Below are 23,376 nucleotides of genomic sequence, written 5' to 3'. Positions count from 1 at the left end.
TTCAGCATTTGTAAATAGAATTATTCTCATCTTCATTTTGATTATTTAGGAAACTATAATATTAAGCATTGTTAATATTATTACATATAACAAAGATACATTTGTATACTTTATTCTGAATATTTTCTTCTTATTTTGACGATTATAGCATCGAGTATTATAAAATTGTAATTTTGAAAACATTTTATAATATTATAACAACACATTTTGTAGGCATATCAGTAGGGATACTAATTTTGCTTAATTATTATAATTGTAGTAAATAATTCTTCTCGTACAAATGATAGATTGCCAAGTCTAACATTGTTCTTTTTGATTGGCAAAAGTTTATAGATTTATTTATAAAAGAATCATCTAAATCTAAATACTAAAAACTTATACGATAATTAACAATCAATTAACTGAAAAATATGTGAGAAATATTATTTACAGTTTAACAGTGAAAAGTTAAATTATTTGTAATTAATACACTTTGAATACACTGTACATACATGTAGATAATATAAGATTGTACGTATAATCAATCTGAAGCTCTGATTGATCAGATTTCCTTTCAAATGACACAGTTTGATCAAAATAGATAAAAATCGGTGATTTATTTAACATAAAATTAAGTAAACTTAGATGCCTTTCGTTTTACAATAAAATTTGTCATCGTTTTAATACTAAAGTAGTTACAAATGAGTATTCTTTGAGAGATGCGGATTTTGTAAAGACAAAATATTGCATTCATCTATTATGAGAAAAAGATCAGTTCCTGAGTTACATTTAGCATAACGTACATTTTCTTTTGCATATGCATCCTTAAAATTAATCTAAATAATTTAAAAATATGACAACGTTGATATATTCTTAAACATTAATCAAATCTACATGAATACATAAATATAATTATTTTCTACTCTATGCACAATACTAGCATATTTCGGTATTTACAGTTATTTTAACATCATTCTTCCCGTTATCGTTTGACTAAAACTTATTTCGACTTACGTATAACAAAATATTCTTTAAATTTCTATTATAAATTATCTCATAAAAAGGCGATCGATACACTCTTCATTCATCGACGTAATCACTTCTATCTTTTAACAAGTTTAAATTCTTTTATAGTAATAGCAATCTGCGATTATTTAGTAGTGGGAACGCAAGTTTTATAAAATCGTTATTCTATAAAAAAGACCCCAATTTTACTCGATTGATTTCTTCGAAATATATGTAGTATACGACTTTGCATTTGCGCGACACTGCATTAAAAATTCGTTTGGCAAAGCGATACGTATCTGTCGATGTAAAACGAATCCAAGATTCGATAATAAAAATAAAATCAGCTAGTGTATAAGATTCTTTCAACGTTATACTCCGTCTACAGGTCTTTTCGTGACTAGAGCTGTAATCTTTCGTACTGGTACAGGTAATGGCGTACGGTATTATTCCTAAAATAAGGAACAAACTATTCGAAAAGACTTGGTGAAAGAATCATGTTTCCTAAGCTGTTTCGATTGTTTCCTTACTCGCGATAACTTTTTCTTCAACGTAGGAACTAAGATTAAGTTTACAATTTGAACCTTAGGACAAAACTGTGCACGCGTCCGTGGAAATTCCGTGAAGTTTCTGAGATAAAAAAAAAAAAAAAAACTAAGACCAAAACGCTAAAAATTAAATAATTAAATAAAAAAAGTTAAGATTCCCAAATTGGCACGATTGCGGGTTACAAATACATCATACGTCAAATACATCATGGCACACATCGCGATTACATATAAGTGTATTCACCGAATAACCATTCGATGAACTTTGATACAGCGTATGGACAGAATGTTGGAAGCGCTTTGATAGACCATAAAATAGTGTGCTATTTTCGCCAAACGCTAAAATCTCTTGATATAGATAGAGATAAAAAAAAGAAGAGACGAACACCCTTGTCGTTCGTTCTGATTTTGTTTCAAAAAACAATTTTATCCATTTTAATTACATTCATTGATAAGATATTTGCCTGAACATGCTGCTAATCTCCTCCATAGTCTTGTTCTTCGTCTCCGGTACTTTCTTATATATGAAGATCGTGAAGAATAATTGTAGTATCGCAAAGATGATGAACACGTAAGCGCCTAATACCTCCTGCAGCGGTAAGAAGCCGATGCTGACGATGAAGTTTGCGGTCCAGTTGACGAAAATGGCGATGGAGGTAGCGGGTGGCCGGGCGGATTGATTGAATAATTCTGACACCAGGAACCACGGAATGCTTCCTGGTCCGGTGGCAAACATGACGACGAACATGATGACGAGCACGATCGAGAGGTACGCCGCTGCTCGCGATGAATCCTAATCGCGATGAATGTGGGAATAAAAATGAATCGATTATGACTTCAAGTTTCGAGTTATCTCGATATCTTGATTAGCCAAAGGGCAAGAATACTTACAGCGAACGCGAGACAAATGGAGAGTAGAACGGTATCCACGAACATGCCAAAGAATCCAACCAAAAGTAGCGTTTTTCTGCCTGCTTTCTCTACCAACACCAAAGACACGACGGTCATGAAGACGTTCATAGCACCAACTCCCATTGTGGCGCTCTGGGCGGCATGCTTGTCGAGCTGCGCCATCCTGAAGATCTTGGTTGAGAAAAACATGACGGCATTTATGCCGGATAGCTGCTGGGCGAACATAATCATGATCGAGATGAACAGCGGTATGCGAAGCGCAGGATTGACAAACAGCTCGCGCACAGTGACCTTCGGCACCAGTTTCACCGACTCGTACTCCGTTCGCATTTCTTCCATCTCGTCGTGAACTTCGATCGTGCCTCGTAACCAGGACAAGCCTATTAAAAAGAAAAGGAAAATAATTTTTATGAGAAAAATGCAAACTCGGATGAAGCTGACGAAAAAAGGAAATTAAACAAAGGATTCGAAAACACCGATGACAGAGTGACAGATGAAAAAAAGGATGTTTTTGATTTTAAAGATTGAATAAATTCCTTTTAAGATACTTTTCTTTATCCGCCTACGTGTGCCGTAATAAAATTCTATCTTTCTCTACCTCTTTGCGCGTCCATGTCCTTGCCGCGGTTGAGCAACAAGTACTTGGGACTCTCCGGGCAGAGAGGTAGCGTGCACATCTGGAAGATCGCAGGTACGATCGTTAGGCACAGCAATAACGGCCATTGCTCGTTGGTACCGAGGATTTGTTCCAAGCCGAGGATTTGCGACACCAGGATCGAAATGGTGATGACCAGCTGATAGACCGTGCCCACGGCGCCGCGTAAATGCACGGGCGAGATCTCGGCTAAGTACATCGGCGCCAGACCGGCGTTCAGTCCGGAATTTATACCGATCAGAAATCTGCCGACGATTATCATTTCGTAGCTCCTCGCCGCCTTGGCGCTTCCCTCGAAGATGACGGTCAGTATGACTAGAATGTTGTTCAACAGCAGGCCGCCTTTTCTGCCGAAGCGGTCCGCCACCCAGCCTACCATGGCACCTCCTATCATCCCACCGACGCAGAATATCGAAACCGCCAACGACCAGATTAACGTCACCTCCGTCTGTTGCGTTGGCACACCCGTGCGGTTTGTCTTCAGATCTTTAATCCAGTCTTCGATAAGCTGAGAAATGCAAAATATTTATTTAGTCATTTTCTGACATAATACATACATGTATAATGATGCACATGCACACATTTTTTCTCAACGATTTTCCGAACGCTATACTGAAAACAAATTTTATGTTTAATTAAATATATAATTATTCTAACATTATTTCCTTGATTTAAAAATAAATTATTTTATACTAATTAATATTTATTTAAATCAAAGAAATGATGTTAAAATAATAAATATAATTTACTTGAACATGAAAAACTTGTCCAGCAGTGTGGTATACTCGTTAAGAAAAAAGAATCGCACGCAACAGTTTTTTGATCAATGTTTCTGCGAATGATCAATGTTTTTACAAATGTTTGAAGAATTGTATGACAATACAATTAATAACCGTACCTGTTGAGGTGCGTTAACCACGCCAGTGTTGTATCCATGCTGAAACGATGAACCGAGAGCGGCTGCCGCAATAGCGAACGCTAACCGGCCGTTGAGACCCTGCGGCAAAAATCGATACGGGAAATCTTATTTTAGAGTTATTACGGAAAGAAATGATATTCTTCATCTAATATCAAAGAGAAAATATTTGTTCGAAAAATGCACACACAGTCAAATCAAGTTTACTTGAGTAAATCGATTTTACTCGATTACAAAATATACGATATTTCATATTAAAATTGGAAGAAAAATATTTTGGAAAAATATATCCTTGTAAGAAAGGCTTCCTCAACATTGTCGTTATTCCTTTTTCAAATGCAAATATCAATAAGGTGTATGGCATATTAATGAAGCGTATATTAATGAATATGCAACGCGCAAGTATAATGTGATAAATACTATCCGGCACTCAGAGTCAAGTCGGGACAATCGAACATTCGTCGTACGAGTAGTGAACCGCAAAATATTCGTAGAAAATATCTCGTCGATCATTCCGTATTTTTATCTTTATTAAAATATTATAGGGAAAAAGAGAAGGGTTTATAAATTTAAAAAGAAAGTATACAGTTGTACAGTTTCTTCGCTATCGAATTTCTTTCATCTCTTTTCTTCTCCTTTTTTTTCTTTAAAAAGTGCGTACCGATCGTTTCAAATATGGCACCTCAAAGTCGGCCGATTTGATCGTCATTTCGAAGGCTTTTTTCTTCCTCTTTCCTCGCGCGGATACGATTTTTTGCACTTTCTATCACGTAGCAATATTTCACTTTCACTGGTCGACGATTCGCGCCCGATTAGATAGAATTGCACGCGTTGCGTTCGTCGGATCGTTCGTGGAGTATCGGTCGTTCTCCAGTGTCTCGAAACAACACGTGCCGAAGACTAGTGGGTTGCTATCTCCACCATTCTTATATTAGAAGACGCAACACGCATATATACTATGTACATACGCATGCGGGGCACACATATCTCTCCATTCGGAAGACACATATGTATCCGTATTATTTAACACGGCGTGTACGATGTGTACTACTCGATATTTTTTTCTTGTGTTTGCATAGTGCAAAATGTGTGTACACCCGCACACGTGCACGTCATTTCTATAGAGAAACCGATACTTTGCTTTGCGCGGGAGTTTGTGTGCCGAGCAATGGCGTAAGCCACGTAAATTATATCTTATTAAAATTGAATTTGTTCTTATGCTGCCGGCTTACGCTCACAATTAATTAAGGTGAGAATTCAATCTTACGTACATTAATTACTTTCGATTCATCTTAATTTATCTTTTTTTTCCTGGATTATTACAATTTACTCAACGTTAGATTTTATACTCGCTATATCGAATCTTCAATTGATTATAATTAATATTAGCGAAACAACTCTCGACTCCGAAATAATCTACTCTCTAAACAGGAATCGTATACGAAGTGCGTTATCATCATGTGTTCTAGACGAATGTGTTTATATTTGCATAAATATTTATCGATGCATTTTTGATAATCTGCAAGTCTTGTTTGACGTCGGTAATCCGATAGCCGAGTGCACTTCGTACGCGGATATGCGATAACAATACTATGCACTATGTACTGAGATTAAGTCGTTGAAAGAAATTCTGTTCCGTCGGACTTTAAACTCTTCTTACAAAATAAGTAATAATTATATGCAATTTATCCGTTTGCTTCTCATTTCAATTTTCTGTTGTCCGTGTCTCCCAAAGAGGACTTGTCTTCTACAAGAGTACATCCTTATTCTACTGCGAATATGCAAAGAGAGCAGCAAAGTAAACAAATCTATTAGAGCGTTTTCGCGTCAGTAATTTTCCGCTTTATGATTTTTTCCGATCTTTATCTGCCAATGAAGAATTCAATTTTCAAAATTGACGCGAGCACCATCAAATCTTATTTAGCTAGACAGACCAGCTGAATAAACTAGAATCTTGGAATGCTACACTTTTAGCATTACAGTTGCTGAATTTCACAATAGATCGATATCTTTTCGACATCATTCTACGTACACCCAAGTAATTATATTCACGTCTTTCGTTATGTCGCTTTTTTTATGCGTCGCCGTGTCGATGCAAATGAAAGATTTAAACTTTGCACAACGTTTAGCAGTGCTAAACTCCTCGTCTCGTGATGCAGCGATCGCGCGTCACACAAGCTTTTTGCGCCAATAAAATAAGATTTCTGTATAAACAATATTTCTTTGACAAAAAGTTGTTGAACTGCAGAAAATAAACTGTCTCGCCATTCTTCCGCTGATACGCGATTACTGGTATAAACAACCAAGTCTATCTCGCGTCGCATTATTAACAACGGAAAATGATACAGTGTCGCGACATTGCTTCGCAAATAGGAACCTCTTGGACGATTTCTTAAAAATGCAAAAAAATCATAAAAGGTACTTGTCGGTAATTCGCGTGAGTCTCTCTCTCTCTCTCTTTCTAAATCTTAACAGACCGTTTTATTTAAAACACGAGTCTGTGATGTTCTCGATTAAAAGATACCCTGTAGTATCAATGTATTATTGTGTTAAAGTTTCGCTGCACTTTACTGCAATCAGGTAGAAAGCATAAATAACGAGCACACTTGATTTTCCGCGACAACATTCCATTCCATTATTAACTATATATTATATGTATCGCGAATACAGGAGCACGACCGCATAGATTATCATGCTAAAGCGATTTTCAACTTATACCGACGTAAAAAAGTCAAATAGCCGTTTCTGAAGATTTACAATTACTTAATTTTCACATTCATGTTAAACGTAGATAAATATATGTAAAAAATTGTGCAAACCTAATTGTACGAAATAATTTAGAGAAATAATTTTTGTGTCGCTTTAAACAAAGAGTCTTTTCAAGATGAAATGCAAATTGCTAACATAATCATTCATTAAATTTTCGATCTTTAATAAAATTGTAATCGCAGCTACTAAACATCGTCCCTACGTCCCAATGTCGACCCTAAGCGCCATCAATTCGCAATATCCGCGGAGCTACAATTGGTTGCGTGTGTTACTACAAAATTGAGTCATTGAGCATTGATCGCATACGAGACAATGGATAAATGATCTAGATCACGGTCACATTCCAGGAAACCTTGGGAACGATTTGAATCTCTACGTTATTTTCTATTGTCAATTTTCCCCCACCCCCATAATTTCTTCATATTACAATTTCGAATTATCTTGAGATTTAAAGACTACTATTTCACAAGAATAAAATTCCGCTACTCTTTTTTAATTCAATTTATAGAATGTGCGTATTATGCGATCTTATTATCTTCTCTCTACCACAAAATTCATGAGAAACCTGTCAGAATGATAGAACATTTCTGCGGAAAAATAGCAGAGTTGAAAGACAAGTAGACATTTCATTGCGTGAAATTGAATTTCTAATTCATCAAAGCGGAAAATTTTAGCTTTTGCATAAAATTTGTTGCCTATTTTCTGTTTCTAATAAATATTAAATTCAATTAAATGTTACACTTTATTTCAAGTGTTAAAAAATCCCTTTTTTTTCTATCGCTTCTATCGCTTCTACCGCCGATTAGAATATATTTTCTAAAAGAAAAAAAACTTTTAAATAGAACTACATTTTGTGGTTTCGAAAATGTTTTAAGATGCTGGATGAGTTTTTTTAATTCATCGATTGATCAATCGCATTACGCGCAAATGCAGTTCTTACAGAACAAAGTTGCATTTGCGCATAATGCGATTGATTAATTATTTCTATCATTTCTTCAGTCTGCTTCCTACGCAAGAAGAAAATAATTTGCCATTTAGGTGTCGGCGCTCGCGGCTCTGTCATTGATCTCGAAGGCGACGCCTATGATCCTAGTGAAGCCGTTGGGAGACAGCTGCATACGTGCATGCGAGTGTGCGTGGCACGCACAGCGAGTATCGCACACATGCATTGCGGTCAGGCGTAAGAGGATATTTTATCTCTACGTAGCAAAGTTCCAGACCGGCGCGGCGCGCCGTGACGTATCCCGCGTCACAGGGAACAACCCTACACTCGTTCGTGTACGTGCATACGACATATGTTCGTCGTAACGAAATCCTCTCGCAGCTGCTTGGTCGTTGCGAAGGCGTGTCACGGCGCGATTGGCGCAGCCGATGGTCGAGCCCCCGACAGAGAGAGAAAGAGAGAGAGAGAGAGAGTAACGACGGCGGTAACGACGACGAGCAAGCTCTAAACGCGCTAAAAATAGCTCGAGAGTATTCGCGGATTCGCGCGAGTGTGTGTTTTCGAGACGCCGTTGTCCTGGTTATTTCGCCAAGTCGCTAATTTCGACGGGCCACGAGCTTGTTCGCGCGCCCCCGTACAAGGTCCGCGACTGCTCTCCAGACTGCTCTTGCTCTTGAATATGGATATCTCTCCTCTACCCCCCTTTCCGCTCGCCCTGCTCGCTCTCGATTTTATCTTCACTTCTTTCTTAACGATCAGGATCTTGATTGAAATAGAAGGGCTTCGTATTATCCTATTGCCGTTAGGCAATGGAAAGTACTCGAGTAACGGCCTTCCTCTCGACAAAATATCGGCGACTCGCTGAGCGCCCTACAAATGGAAGCTTTTAATGTTTTGCGTAGTCCATTTTGCATCGTTATCATTAACGATGTATTATCTCGTGGATCAGTTTATTACTCACGTTACACTAAAAAGTCGAAAAGATGTAAGATGCTAATTCTACCGATAAGCCTGAACAACGAAATGCATAAAATTACGTTACGCGGTTTTACGTATTTGGTATTATTATTATTGTTTTTTTTTTTTTTTTTATCGTAACTGATCTATATGCCATTAGCCATGCTATCTGGCCTTTTTTGCTGTTCTTAAGCAAAAAGTGGAGTAAAAGGATCTCGGACATCTTTAGAATGGTCGAACGCTTGCAGAGAAGGCGATTTTATAGCACATTATTAATATGGAAGTTTGTTATGCAATCGCAACGATATGTAGTAAGACTTAATGGCGATGATGGCGCATTATGATAATAGCGCGTAATTTTCCTGAAATTCTTCCAACATGACGATGCGGCGCTAATCATTTTAGCTATGTTAACTATTTCGAGGTATTACGAATACTTTAGAATGCAAAACGTTTCGCGCGTGCCAGGTAAACGAGAGACTCGATTGTTACCTGCGTCTTTTTGTTCCGCATGATTAATTATATTTTCAAAGTCAATTCCATTTTCTCATCGAAGGATTTTTCATTAAAATTCCACGCGCGATATTAGGTGTATCGCTTCATATGTCACGAAAATGAGACCTGGTGGTAACGGTTTCAACGGGTTTTCGAGCAACTCTCATTGTATTCAAAGAGCACTGACGAGGCACTTCCTCCGTTTTTGATTATTATTGAATCGCAGCCAATCGCCGCGCAATGCGAAGCTAGCTTTGCAGTACGCTAGACTCAAAGACCTCAAAGAGACCGCAAGTTTTCGCTATACCAAGTCTATTTAATATCCTATATTTATAATAGAAAATCATGTAGTTAAATCATGTAGTTTAAGACTTTTAGAAGTGCATAATCAACAGATTTATCAATTTTTTGCAATATTTTTACTTTTGGAGCAAACGGCGATTGTATTTTACAAAAGGAAAACTTTCTAGTGTCGTTGTGTATCAGAATTTGGTCTACGTAATTAGAATGAAAACATTAATAAACAGGCGATAAATTTCTAATAAAATTAAATATTTCTATAACGAAATAATTTTCCTTCAGACATCACACTCAATTATTTTCTTTTAACCGTGTTATCTACACACCGTTATCCACACTCTCTTTACCCATGGTTTCCAAAACATGAACTCTTAAACGTAAGTATTTATATAGACGTGTTTGTCTTCAGTCAAGTGTCGTACGTATAATGTTATTATCTTGTTTTGACACTAAAGGAAGTCACTCTAGCGTATAAGTGACAATATACTTTTATTGCTGTTATTACCATATTTTTATTTTACGTATGAAAAATGAGAGACAGATTTAGAAACTAGAACTTTCTTAATTTTTTCTTAACAGCGAAAAAGTTCAGTGAACCAAGCAAATTGATACAAGTGGTACGCTTGAATCCGTTTGACTCCAATATACGAGTCCAAAATCAAATATTCTCTCATTCACAAATATCCGAACGACGCGACGTGTGAAATGAATTTTTTATTCATTTCAAATGTATTTTTAACCGTGATGATTAAAGTCACGAATAATTTTAGATGGCATCTTTGATTTTGGTGTAAAATTTTTATGGAGAGTCCAATAATAGTTACGATCGTTAAATTTTAAAATACATCGAATCGACCTTTTCACAAACTTTTAATTTAGTTGTCTCTTATCCGGTTGCGTATTTTCATCCCGTATCTTCATCAAGGATTAACCTTTAGAAGAATCCTGAGAGAGGCACATTTATAACTGACGCAAACATACGATTCTTCATTCAAATTGCATCGATTTTCTTCATCAAAAATACTAACAAGATAATAATAACTTTTGAATAACTAGTGAGATTGAGAGGGGCAAACTCCTCATGAATTGAGTTTTCAAAATGGAGCGGTTGGAGAAAACTATTTTTCTTTTAAATTTTTTAGTTAAAGTTCAATTTGACAAAATTTTAATTCCAAGATTTAATTACAATGAAATGTATATTTCGAAAGTTATACTTAAAAAATCGTTTCTACTAAAATTTCTCTATTTATATTCGGGGTATGCTGCTTATATTTGAGCATAAAAAAAATCAGATGTCTTCAAGAGTTTTACCTTGAGCTCCATGTTGTTTGAAGCAAATAATCCGCGCTCGACACTCGATATACACTCGTCTTTCTGTCTAGAGAGATTTCTATCTGTCGTTGTACTTTTTTTTAGAATTATATGTATTGGGTGACGATCACTCTTTCTCTCTCACGATATACTTTTTCTTCGAAAATATCGATTGCGAAGAAAGCGACGATTTCGAAAATTTATTCGAGCGAAGAGAAACCAGAAAGACGATTCCGGTAAACGCAACCTGTCCGTACCACGGTCACGAACGCGCACGACTACCGCCGATATTCGTGTGATGGTATAGCTGAAGCCGATTTTCAAAAGACCCCGCTCTCTTCCTTCGCGTCCCCCTCTTCCTCCTGGACCGATACAACAGCGCGATTGGACGACCCTGTGACTGGATTCCGGTCGCGTTGAACCTTTCACCGTCCCACGCACCCCTGCTGCGCGACGAGAGAGGGGAGGAAGGGGGGAACTGCCCCACTAAAAAAAAGAAGGGAAAACAGTGGATCGCCAAACAATTCAAGACGCAAAAGGTGTAGCACTTGATCTACGAACGATGAAAGCAACGGCGAGAGTGAGAGTTTCTATCAAAGTTATATATAATTTTGAGATTAATAATAATCCAATGTTAATTAATTTCAAGTACGAATGTCTTAAGAAATAATATATTATTATTTTTGCGGTGTGCAACAGCTTTTGAATTTAACGTCGAAGAAGACATATGGTAACCGCGAGTATCGCGACCCAACTGCACGGTCGATGCGGGATATCAGATACGGAGTAATCCCAGTTGTATTCGTATTACGGAAAAAAAACTAGAGAGTGTTTTGCGGTAGAAGCAAGAATCGATACGAATGTTGCGCGCGATAAGAGAGGCGCATATTTATTATTATGCGGAAACGCCGATTGCAACAAAACATCGTGTTGCGTTGCATGAAACTTCTTTTGAACTATGAGCAATGCGATTAATGTAACTGAGATTTATAAATATTACAAGGGACAAGAAGAGACGTAGGTGCGAAAAAAAATATTTTTGGATCATTCTCGCCCACGTGAAATAATGCACCTTTCTTAAAACATTTGTTGCTCGCGGATCATTCTCACAGTCTTTCGAAAATGCCCTCACATAATAAAATATTCTCACAGAATATTCTTAGCTCACATTATAATGTTTACGGTTCTAGGAATCTTAAGCAAACATTACACGCGTACTTTATCTTTATGGAAAAAAACCAATTAAAAATACATGTGGCGCTCGAGGCATCTCGTAGTCTTTGCACTTTGACGCGATCCTCTCTTGGCGTTTCTTACAAGAGTGCGCTCCAGTACATGTACGATACGATACCGGACGCGGTCCGTTAATGATGACCGGTTAGATCATGTGAGTACATGTCAATTTTACAATCAAGCCGCATTGAAGCGGATCATTTCTGCGACTTCGCAAGACTCGTTTTGTCTCCGAAACGGCACATTTACTCTATGTAATAACACTATTCGAGATATCGGAAGTTATAATCAAATATATGAATAAATATCATTCTAATGAAATGTTACTTCCGTACATTTCCAAATATTTTCAACTTCGTCAATGTTGAGTCTACAAGTTGTTCCATGTCACAGAATAATGTTTTAAATAACATATCCGATAATATATAAATTTTTTATTTATCACAGCAAAATTGCAGTGGAGAAGAAGATTACTTTGAAGAAAATAAAACGTCTCGTCGTCCTATTTTAGATACTCATTAAAAGTTGCTATAAATATCGATACGAAATAGATTTTAGACTCAGGCAGACAGACACGAGACACGATTATTCACTATTAGAAGCAATTGTTGTTAATTGTCATAGTACGGCAACTGAAACTGACAATGCGAGATTCAAAGTGTATGTAAACACTGTTCTAAGCATATATCTCAATTTCTGCTAGTAATAATCATAAAAAAAAACAAAGTAATGCCTTCTACAAATGTAATGGCTCTGTTATAGCAGACATGTCAAACAAACATCTGGCGTCAATTTGTCATCCACATTTTAAGTTAGGTATCTCACTATTTATGTCGCGAGTTAATTCGATTTATATAAAAGTATAATCGAAAAAGTCAAATTATAGTTATTGGCTACTAAAATTTAGCTAATTGTTTATACATTATTAAATTATTACAAGATAATCAATGAAAATGATTCATTGCATATAGAAATAACATTAACACGAGAGAAACAATATTTAATTCCGTATTAATTTGCAAGAAAATTCATTATTTGAAATTTTCGATGATTTCTTAATACCAAGAATCTACACGCTTCTTTAAATATTTTTTTATCGCCGGCAAGTTACAGTGAGAGGCCGACGTCTGGATAGTATCCCCGCCTTCCACCCCTCTCAATAATCACCAAAATTTCAACACATTGCCGCGATAGAACGTTATCTTTTGTGGACTTTGTGTCGCGTTTATCACGGCACAGCTCGCTTTCGGTAGTCGCGAATAGGCGGCAATTATGCCGATATTATTTACTCTCGTAACTGCAATTTACTGATGTTGATCTCAATACTTAATTTCAATCGTTTCTCGATTTTTAGTACATAAACGCGCGGCGTATGTATGGTATACGCGAGATGTCTCGGAATCAGCTCGCTTACACGCAGTGCATCCGACTACGCTGTTCCGCTAATGGGACGCTGGACGGGACATCGCGATAATTTGCGAGTCAATGACTTTGGCGAGACATCAACAGCGTCGTTCCCCTGTCATTTGTCACGCGAATGCACTTTTCTTCGAGCGATGCATGCTCGATCGTAATTCACTTTCTCGAGACGCATCGACGAGGAATGCATGGTAACAGCTGGTACTTACCCAGTCCTTATCGGTCGCGTCGGTCTGCGTGCAAAAGAAAAAATACGAGGAAAAAAGTTAAGATTAATTTCATAAGAAATTTCGTAAGCAAATGTCAAAGCGTTATCGTGTGGGTGTGTGGACGGTTAACAAACAAGCGGATAAGCGCTCGTAGAATATTTCGCGTTGTAGAGCGATGGGAAATGTTAATAGTACTTATCTCGCTAATCTATTTAATCCTATTTAATAGTTGCCTAATACATTGCATCGAAGAAATATATCAAATTAGAGATATTTTCTTTTACTTGATAATAAAAAATTTTAAATTTTTTAGTATTAAATTTTCTCTTTATATTGCTCAATGTACTCACTACACAAATAAACTATAAACTCGGGAAGAAAGATGAATACCTTCGATGGTGGAGACAGCGCCGTTGGCGTTGTTGCCTGCTCCTGAATGTCATCGTTTGACTAGAGCAAAATATTTAATTACACCAATCTCGTGACGTGTACGAACGACGAGAGCGTAGGTGGGAAGCTACGAGTACATTTAAATGATTCAGTGCAATATTGATCTACTCCATTAATTTAATAATTGGAGATATTAAATTTTAATCCTCTTAACGTAAACACCCATTAATTGCTTAAATATCTTAAACTTAGACCATTATAACTTGGACCATTATTGCAAATCCTTATATATTTATACTCTTACTAATATTTCTCCATATGTAAAAAAAAAAATAAGAAAAAATTAAATATACCTTTTCTTTTTCCACGCCCATCGTATGGCAGCTTGAAAGAATAGAGAACGGACAGTTGATTAGTCAGTGAAGTTTTAAAAACGTTCGTCATTGAATAAATATATATATGGGATATCTTTTTGTGCAAACGTATGACAAGACCTGAAAGTCTTGTAACTAATATCGTTCGAAAATGAAAAAGTCATTTCGCAGCGATAAAAAGTACTCTCAGAATTCGCGATAATTTAGTGGAATGTCTTACAAAATGCCGATATCGGGCGACTAAGAACGGACGACCGTTTGCATTACTGCCCATGATGCAATATATCAAATAAAAAACTCGTATAAGAACGATAAGTGTAAACGTGATGCAACCAGGTACAACGAAAGTATTAAAAAAAATTTATCCTAGCATTACGACAAAAGTACTTGTAAAATAGTTTTCTAGATCAACATGTTTATAAATAATACATTTGTGATAAATTTATTGAAAAAACACCAAATGTTCTGAACATTGCAACAAGAGCCATTGTATACGAACGTTACATTTGCAACAATGACTCGTTTCACGTAGAAAATCTTATTCTGTTATATTTTGCTCCATAGAACAGTTTGATAAGAAATATTTTCATAATAAAACGAAGTTTGACAAAATAACAACTGTTGAAGAATTAAAAATCGATTTCCGATAGAATAAAAATTCTGTCATGTACTTTTCATAAAAATAATTAAGAAACAGACATTTTTTTGATGTGCTACGGCTTTTTATTCGTTCGGAGAACCTCATCTGTCACTGTATTGTCAATGCAATCGCCTTTTTTATTCTTCTGTTCTGACATTTTTCTCCTTCGAACCATTTTATGCAAATTGGATTTCTTCAGTGAAATATTTACTAAGAATGATGATCGACATGCGTACGTGACGAGGCTACAAAATGCTTGGCAATAGGTCTATTTTCCAAAGGAGAAATAATAATGCAGGCGCTATAAAAGAAGTAATCGATATAATTATAAATAAAGGAACAAATGTTCAAAGAGGCAGAAATTATATTATGTACAAATTCTTTTTTAACCTAGTCACAGAATTTGTTCATGATAGATCTAAACGAAAGGAAGCATGCATTTTATATTTCTCTACAGTTTAATAAAACGTTTAATTAATCGTACAATTAAGATATATATTTTCTCTTTTTTGAAAAGTTTGACGATTGATTTTTGATTACGTGAAATTGATTGATTAATCAATTTTTATCTCACCCGAATTAAAACGTTGTCTTAATCAAGCGATTAAATACAATATGCGAGAGCCATAAAATTTTATCATGACATAAATTACGCAATAATAAATACTTGTCGCACTTTTCCACAGATAATTTCATTTACGCTATTGCTTTCATTGTCAGTGTAAAACTATAATTTATCCTCTATAGGAAAAATGTCATTTAATCAAATTATGTAACGTAGGTCACGTCGTCCATTTAGTAGAGAGATAAGTAGGTATCTCTAGACTGTAAGGCGCATTATGATTTATATTTGCAAAAGTGCATCACGCACGACGCGTGCAGCACGACGCGATGTAAACGACATAATGGTGTCACGTAACTACAATCAAGTGTTGCGCGGAAACGAACCGTATGTGTTCAACCTTCCGTTTACTGTTAAACTTTATCTTGGTCTATTCTCTTTAAAAAAATCGTATGTAGTTACAGTTGCACTTGTGCCCGATCAACATCACTGGGAAATCCGGCTTGGACGATAGCAAGGGTCAGTCGTAAAGGTTGGCAGATACACCTTCCACCGTTAGTCATGAATATGGAACGCGAGATTGTTTTATAAACATTAAGCAAAATTTTGGAGATTAAAACCGATATAACTTTGACAAGGTAAAAACCTGTTTTTTTTTTCACGGCCGGTAACATTTAGATGAATGGAACACTTTTCACACTTTGATCATCGGGAATTCGACTTGGCGGAATTGGGGCGCGATGCGAGGATGTCAATTCACGATAGAATCGAGCCATTTGTCCTCAACGTTGCCGATCATTGGGAGATCGACGCAAATCGATGAACCCAAGGAAATTGTCAACATGTGCACCAAAATGCGATGCGATAAAATTCTAGCGACATCAGAGCGGTCGTCGCTATTTGCGTAATGACGAAATATCGACCATCAGCGGAGAAATAAGGGAGTGCGGAGAGAGTTTCATGAAGAAATATTCGCAAACTCACCTCGTAGGCGACGAGAGTGACAGGTGTGAGAGGCAAGGAAGCACGAACTCGTCTACTCCGAGGGCTCGATTCGATCCTCGTGTGCCTTAATATCCCCTCACGGACGAGGGTTGGCGCAGTCGGCGCAACCCCGTCGGCCGATCACACGGCGCAAACGCATCCCCACGTAACGGAGGGTGACTACTCCCGCGCGGGTTGAATCGCGATTGCATCGTTCACCGTACACACGAATTTTCGGGTCGATCGTAGCGACAATGACGTCATGAACGACGCAATTGTTGAGCATCTTGAACAGCGAGCGAGAAATTGTTTTAAAAACAATCACTACCGCTCGATGACGACGAAAACATATTTTTCCTCTCGTTTCCTTTCTTTCTATCTTTCCTTGGACTGAGAACAAAATTATTAATAAATATTTATTTGAATACTTGCAATGAAATATTTACTTACTTATTAAATAAATATTTATTTACATTTAATAAATATTTTATTATAAGTTCAAGCAGATGTTTATTAAAATTTTCTCCCAGGGTGCATTACTGCTCGAAATAAATTCAACTTGAAATTAACAAAGAATTCGGATATCATTTTAGATGTGTGGGAGTATTTCTCCAAGTATGAGAATGTTACCTTTAATGTTGTACAATGAAGAATATAGATATACTCGTAGAGAAGTTTGCAGTGTAAAATACAAATATTTTTTTCCGTTGCGACATGTGCTTTTCTTCCAGAATCGATCATTCTTGATACTAATCGCGAACATTTATTCACGAATAGCCGAATCATGTAAGCGGTCATCGATTCGTTAATAAGAAATAGACAATATAGGAAGGCAATGCAAACGTCGATCCCCCTGTTGAGTCTCACTAGGTTGATGAGAGTTTCATTGCTATACGCACTACTATATACTATATATATTGCATGCGTATTTACGACTCGAGAACGTAAATAAACGCGAGACGCGTTTATATGTATTACTTGACGATATCGTTCAAAGTATTCGTGTTTCGTTACGAAATTGTGTATAATATGTTACGAGGAAGCGTTAGAATGGAAAGAGAGGAACGCACATGCGTGGCGTTTCTCTCGATCCGCGCGAAAAAAATCCGCGTCTCGCCGGCAGCCGCGGTGACGTCTGTAAAACGGTCACCGAGAGCTGGCACATCGCCCAATATCGCGATCTCGCATGAAAATGTGACCGAACATTCGTCTTATCATCCCGGATGCGGCTGGCGCGATACTCGGAGGGAAAAGAGTAACGATATGCGTCTCCTCGGCAGATCTAGTGTGTGTCGCTACTCGTAATTTCCTCGTTGCAAGGAAATTAATCGACCGCGATGTTTCCTCACACGAATGTCGAAACAATCGTCCGAAGAAATAAGCTTGAGTTGTAAAGAGGATTCAAACAATTTTTAAGATTCTAAAGATAAAATAATATTTTTCGACCAAAGATCGAAAGATCTTTTTTTCTATCTCTCCTCTTACCACTCCATCTGATACCAGTCAGATTCAGCTGGCAATTTATTACATTTACGATTCCTTGGAGATACTCGATACTCGATACGGCTATATCGAATAATTACCTTATCGCGTGCAATCTGTCATTGAACGAACGATAACGAGGGGAAACGGCTGTAATTGATACGATCGACTGATACGATAATGATGCATTAATGCGTAATTAAACTCTTTGCGATTGTACACGAGAACTGACGAGTGTGTATATAATTTATTAGACAGCTCGAGTATCAGCTTAAGAAAAGAGCTTAGTTTGTAAGACAATCGAAATCCTCTAAATCCTCCATATTCATTGCGCTGTCTGATTTTGAGCCGCTCAATTTACATGTTACTCGTTATCGCCGAGAAAATTATTCCATGTAAGTAGAGTCTCATTCGGATATTTCAAGTAATCTTAAAGATTCAATTTTTATAATTGCTCCTACAATATAATAATATAAATAAATAAAAGAAAATAAAAATTAATGTTTAATATTACTACCCGCAAAAATATAAGGGGAAACGCGATTAAAATCTCGATAGCATTATTACATTTATAATATGTTAGATATTACATCAATTTATTGCACTTTTATACGCTGAAAAAAAGATATTTAAAAATTTATTTGTGGAATATAAAGTTTGGCTGAAATAAATCTTTGTTTAAATACGGCGAAACAAAATGTCATTTCTTGTAGCAAATATATCAATTAATAAGAAAAATAAGAACTATATATTATCATGAAATTTGTTTATCATTAATAAATATCGAAGAAAATGTTACAATTAAGTAATATTTGTTTCTGGATATTTCGACCTTTTTTTCTCAGTGTATATATCCTATTTCTTTTTCTTCCCTGAAAACCATACGTTCGTTTCACGAATGCAAGAAAATACCTCAGACGAGAATACTTGGCGTATACGACCCCCAACAGTCAATCGCGCTTTCCCGCGAAATGTTTCGCTCGCGTTGTAATTCTCTATTTTTATGGCAAGCAAATATCCCGCGCAGTTGCGTCATCATTCTCGCCGTAGCTTTCGTCAGATAAGAAGACATGGTTTCTCTCTCTCTTCTCTTCCCGGAAGGAAGCCGATTACCTCCGAGTACCTCCGCGTGCACACCCACCGGATCGACCAATAAAGAGGAGCCGCGACGAGCGTTTCTTCGTCATTGATTGAGTTTTAAGGGTTTTTTGATCTCTCGAAGAATCACGTATACCTAGCGTTACTTTACGCTAAATAAAAAAAAATAAATAAATAAATAAAAGGAAAAACAACGATTGACATAATCCAGGTGCAGTACACTGAGAAAAAGAGTTTCGTAGTTTAATAGCTAATAAAAGAAATAATTTTAATTTTTTGTAAATATTCAATTGGCATTATACCACTCAATATTTGTTAGCTGTTACTAAAATCTTTTTTCAGTATACAGATTTTCCAAAAGATTCGGCTGATTCTCGCTACGGTCGTTCGTACCTTTTTGGCAACCCCTGGCTTCGATCGATACGCGTTCACTCGTGCGTCATCGTGCGACACGTGATCGAAAAAAAGCATCGATTCACCTGTTGAGACAATGAATACGATCCGCGGCACGCGCGGATTATCGCGCATACACAGGACTTCTATCGGATTGACTGATACGGCAGATAAAACGAGGAAACGGATGATGTGCACGAAATTTAGTGTCTTGTCTTTCACACCTATAAATATATATATATAAATTAATTAGCGGCGATACGCACCAGGGGCAAATTAATCGACCACTTAGAGTGCCATTAAATTCGAATTAAATACGCATAAAGATGCGCAGTGCGCTTATTGCATCATTCGCGAGCGAACATCGTCTCTCTCTCTCTCTCTCTCTCTCTCTCTCTCTCTCTCTCTCTGCATTCAGTGGCGTAATCAATATTCGAAGAAAAAAAACCGAGTAAAAAAAATAGAAGGTTGAAAAAATAAGATAATCTGAAATAAAAATAATGTGATACGATGAAGTAAAGAGAAAGGATGTTAGGCGTATGTTCTTTAGATCGTGTAACGTTTTCCGCGTGACAACGCTTGAAAAAAATACGTAGGCGAGTAGGAGGGCATATAATACGGCGAGTTACGCGACGCAATGGAATTCTTGCCAATAGTCTGACGTGATCATTTCTAGACGCCGCGCCGGCCTGTATTCTTAAGAAAATTTCTAGGCGCAATGTACGCGAGCATGACGTTTACACGCGTTCATTAAAGCAATTGTCACTGTTTGAGGAAAGTTTTCTTGGCGATGAGAAATGAAAACGGTCCTTGTTTCTCTTCACCAGGAATATTTTTTTCATTTCGATGTTAATCGTTACGATCTTTCGATCGGTTTCTAAAAGCGCACATAAATTATACATATAAGATTATATAAGACAACAATTTATGCATAATGTCGCAATAAACCGGCAAAACGAGATGGAGTAGTAAGTAGATTTGCGACATTACGTATATGTATATGAGTTTCGACAAGCCTTTAGAGTTAGAGAACTTTTGCTCTGTCCTTTATAGCTAAATTTTTTATACTTTTACATCTTCCTTTTTTCCTAAGTAATCTGATTGTGTATCTATTTCCCTATAAGCGCTACAATATTCCTAGAATATTATAAGAATATTCTCAAAACTTTATTCCGAGAATATTATTCAATAGTTTTAATATAATATTTTATATTTAATATTATTCATAAATATCCATAGAATATTATGAAAATGTTTTACGAATACTATTTTTGTTCAAAAATTAATGTCAATTATTATAAAATATTCATAAACTTTATAATTATTATTTTCAAAAGTTATAGCCCCGATAATTTAAAATATTGAAGTAATTAATATTATATAATACCATCAGGAATGGACATACAGTGTATCAGGTATGAGTGTAAGATATAGCTAACGAAATAGTATAGTAAAGCAATGATAATTATGAAAATTTTATTAGATTGTTTTTTAATAAATTACAGTACAAAATATCACTGGCCGGAAACTTTTGCACGCCACTGTATAGCCATAGTATTTTATTAATATTATATAATATATAATATTTCAGGAATATTATTTAATATTAAATAATATTGTAGCGCTTGTGGGGTTCATTTCAAGCTGAGATAGCATAACATATACCTATTGATTCAAGTAGCTATTATGGATTGTGGCTCGATAAAGCGCGTAAGAACGCTCGTTTATTCGTACGCAACATATCGCACGTGGATTTCACGCGGAGCGTGACGCGAGACGCCATCTCGTAAAGAAAATTAAGATCGAAGACATTACAGGTCTTCCACCGCATCTACAAAATCCGCGAGACGTGCGTAAGCGCTCGTGTCCGCCCACCTGACTTGGAATAACCGCGAGATTTCAACATCGCTCTAAAAATAGAGTCTTTTCGATACATAGATGCTCATCTTCGGCGTTAGCATCTCGGGCATTAGCATTATCGTCCGGCGCGTTTCGACGTGCTCCGGATGCTCATCTCGCATCAGAGAGACTTTTCTCTGCTCGCATTTAAAACTGTGATCGTCGCGGCGCGACATCTTTCGATATAAGGAGCAGACCAAGTATTTTCGAGTCCCTCCGATTGAATGATATATCAGTTCCCACCTTTGCTTACGCAATTTTCACCGACCGCGTCGACCGCTTTGAAAAGAGAATTAAAGAATCCTCGTTCTTAAGAAAGAAAAAAAAAAATTATAAGAATTATAGAAATAAATAAAATTAATATTGAGTTAAAATCCTCATTATTAAGATCTCTTGACAAATTTCGCGCGAGCGCGTGATTTCTTACTCTCGTCACATTCGTAACATTTAACATTGAGGAGCGTGCTTCAATCCGGAGGAATGAATTCAATTTCGTGTGTAGCAAGAAATATTTGATTCGATGAAAACTCACCTTCCTCGCGGAGAGAGGTACGGTGGTCTCCCTGGTGTATATTGGAACATCGAGATCGCTGACGCTGCTGCTGATGCTGGGTGCACGCGAATTAGAGCGTCCACCGAGCGGTACCGTGAGGTGCGTCGGTCTCAGCGGATGCGATTCCGCGATGTAGCCCTCGCCAAAGTCCTCGTCCTCTCGTTCCATCTGTTGGAAAAAAAATGCGAGTTTAGAATTAAAATTGCGAATCGTTCGATTGATCTTTTTCATTTATTTATTAGATTGATAAAAAAAAACAAGGTAACGAAATTGATTTGCTCACGTCTTTCGCATGCAGACGTATGTTTCCGCATATGATCGTTGTGATAACGCGAATGTTTTATCGCGCGACTAAAAGTATTTGTAGATTGCAACGAGCTGCAATTACATTGTCACGAGGTTCCGCCGTTATTGTCAATTTTCATAGTTTTCTGCGTCGTATGTGCCGTACGTAAATTTAGCACAAGTAGCGTGACAACGGTGCGCTTTCCCTGTCAAGTATTTGGCCGATGATCAAGGCTAGTAACCCGATGACATACTCCTCGCACACATGCACTCGTGCACTTCTCGTCCTACGACCATTCAGGAACGAACGGACGGACGACGAGAAACCTGGCGATTACTTTGCCAGGCCGACTCGCCGACTCGATCTGATTGTGAGCGTTAATTACAAATATTTATCCTTACTTTTGTATACAGGTATACGCAATTTCTCAAGCTGGAGAAAAGGGATATTTTTTTTATTTTCAAGATAAATCCAATTTATATAAATAGAATTGCTTTAATCGTTAATACATGGTAAAATCGTGTGAATTCCAATCTAGTCGAGAAATCGCGACAGTGAGATTGTACAATCGTATTTGAGAGAGAGAGAGAGAGAGAGGACTTGAACTGCCGTTTAAATCCCATGCAGTGTCCCGCTAATCTCATATGACAATATAATGGCTTAATCCCCTTGGCGCATTGAAAAAAAAATTAAAAGAAAATCGCACATCTTAAAACTCGATTATCCGCTCCAAGTATGCGCGTTAAAGACCTAACGTATATTAAATAACGAGAGTGACATTACAATTTGGTTAATGCTAATATGAGGGAAATGAACAATAGAAAGCAAAATCGTAAACTTGAATCTTGAATGACGAAGGATTACCTCGGTAAAATTTTCAGGTGAGGACGGCCGAGAGAGAGAGAGAGTCTCGAGTTGACGCGAATTCGACGTCTCGCGAGGGATCTTCGAACGCGCGTCGCACACAAAGAGGGTAGTTGACGAAAAGAGAAAAAATCGCGACGAGGAGGGACGTTAATTCGATCGACGAGCGGAATGCATCCGTGCAACCGGGGGATGCTCTT

General features: G+C 37.0%; 1 protein-coding gene across 8 annotated transcripts; it reads right to left on the bottom strand.

The window, feature by feature from the left end:
• Positions 1-81: 81 nt before the first annotated feature.
• On the bottom strand, positions 82-23,309 carry LOC105201517 (solute carrier family 2, facilitated glucose transporter member 1). 8 transcript variants are annotated; one of them, XM_039458121.1, is made up of 8 exons: positions 22,006-22,185; positions 14,395-14,425; positions 14,042-14,101; positions 13,652-13,675; positions 3,998-4,096; positions 3,043-3,607; positions 2,424-2,824; positions 1,978-2,325 (listed from the first exon to the last, which is right to left on the bottom strand). In XM_039458121.1, the coding sequence occupies exons 1-8, from the start codon at positions 22,053-22,055 to the stop codon at positions 1,978-1,980; spliced, it is 1,578 nt and encodes a 525-aa protein (XP_039314055.1). In that variant the 5' UTR covers positions 22,056-22,185. The 8 variants fall into 8 exon arrangements, with proteins under 8 accessions (XP_025995407.1, XP_039314055.1, XP_011167855.1 ...); XM_011169553.3 differs by lacking the exon at positions 22,006-22,185 and adding an exon at positions 16,602-16,750; XM_039458122.1 differs by lacking the exon at positions 14,042-14,101.
• Positions 23,310-23,376: the final 67 nt, after the last annotated feature.

Source organism: Solenopsis invicta, chromosome 15, assembly GCF_016802725.1.
Source record: "Solenopsis invicta isolate M01_SB chromosome 15, UNIL_Sinv_3.0, whole genome shotgun sequence".
NCBI lineage: Eukaryota > Metazoa > Arthropoda > Insecta > Hymenoptera > Formicidae > Solenopsis > Solenopsis invicta.
Note: the sequence above shows the minus strand (reverse complement) of the source record. Positions and strands in the feature narration are given on the sequence as shown.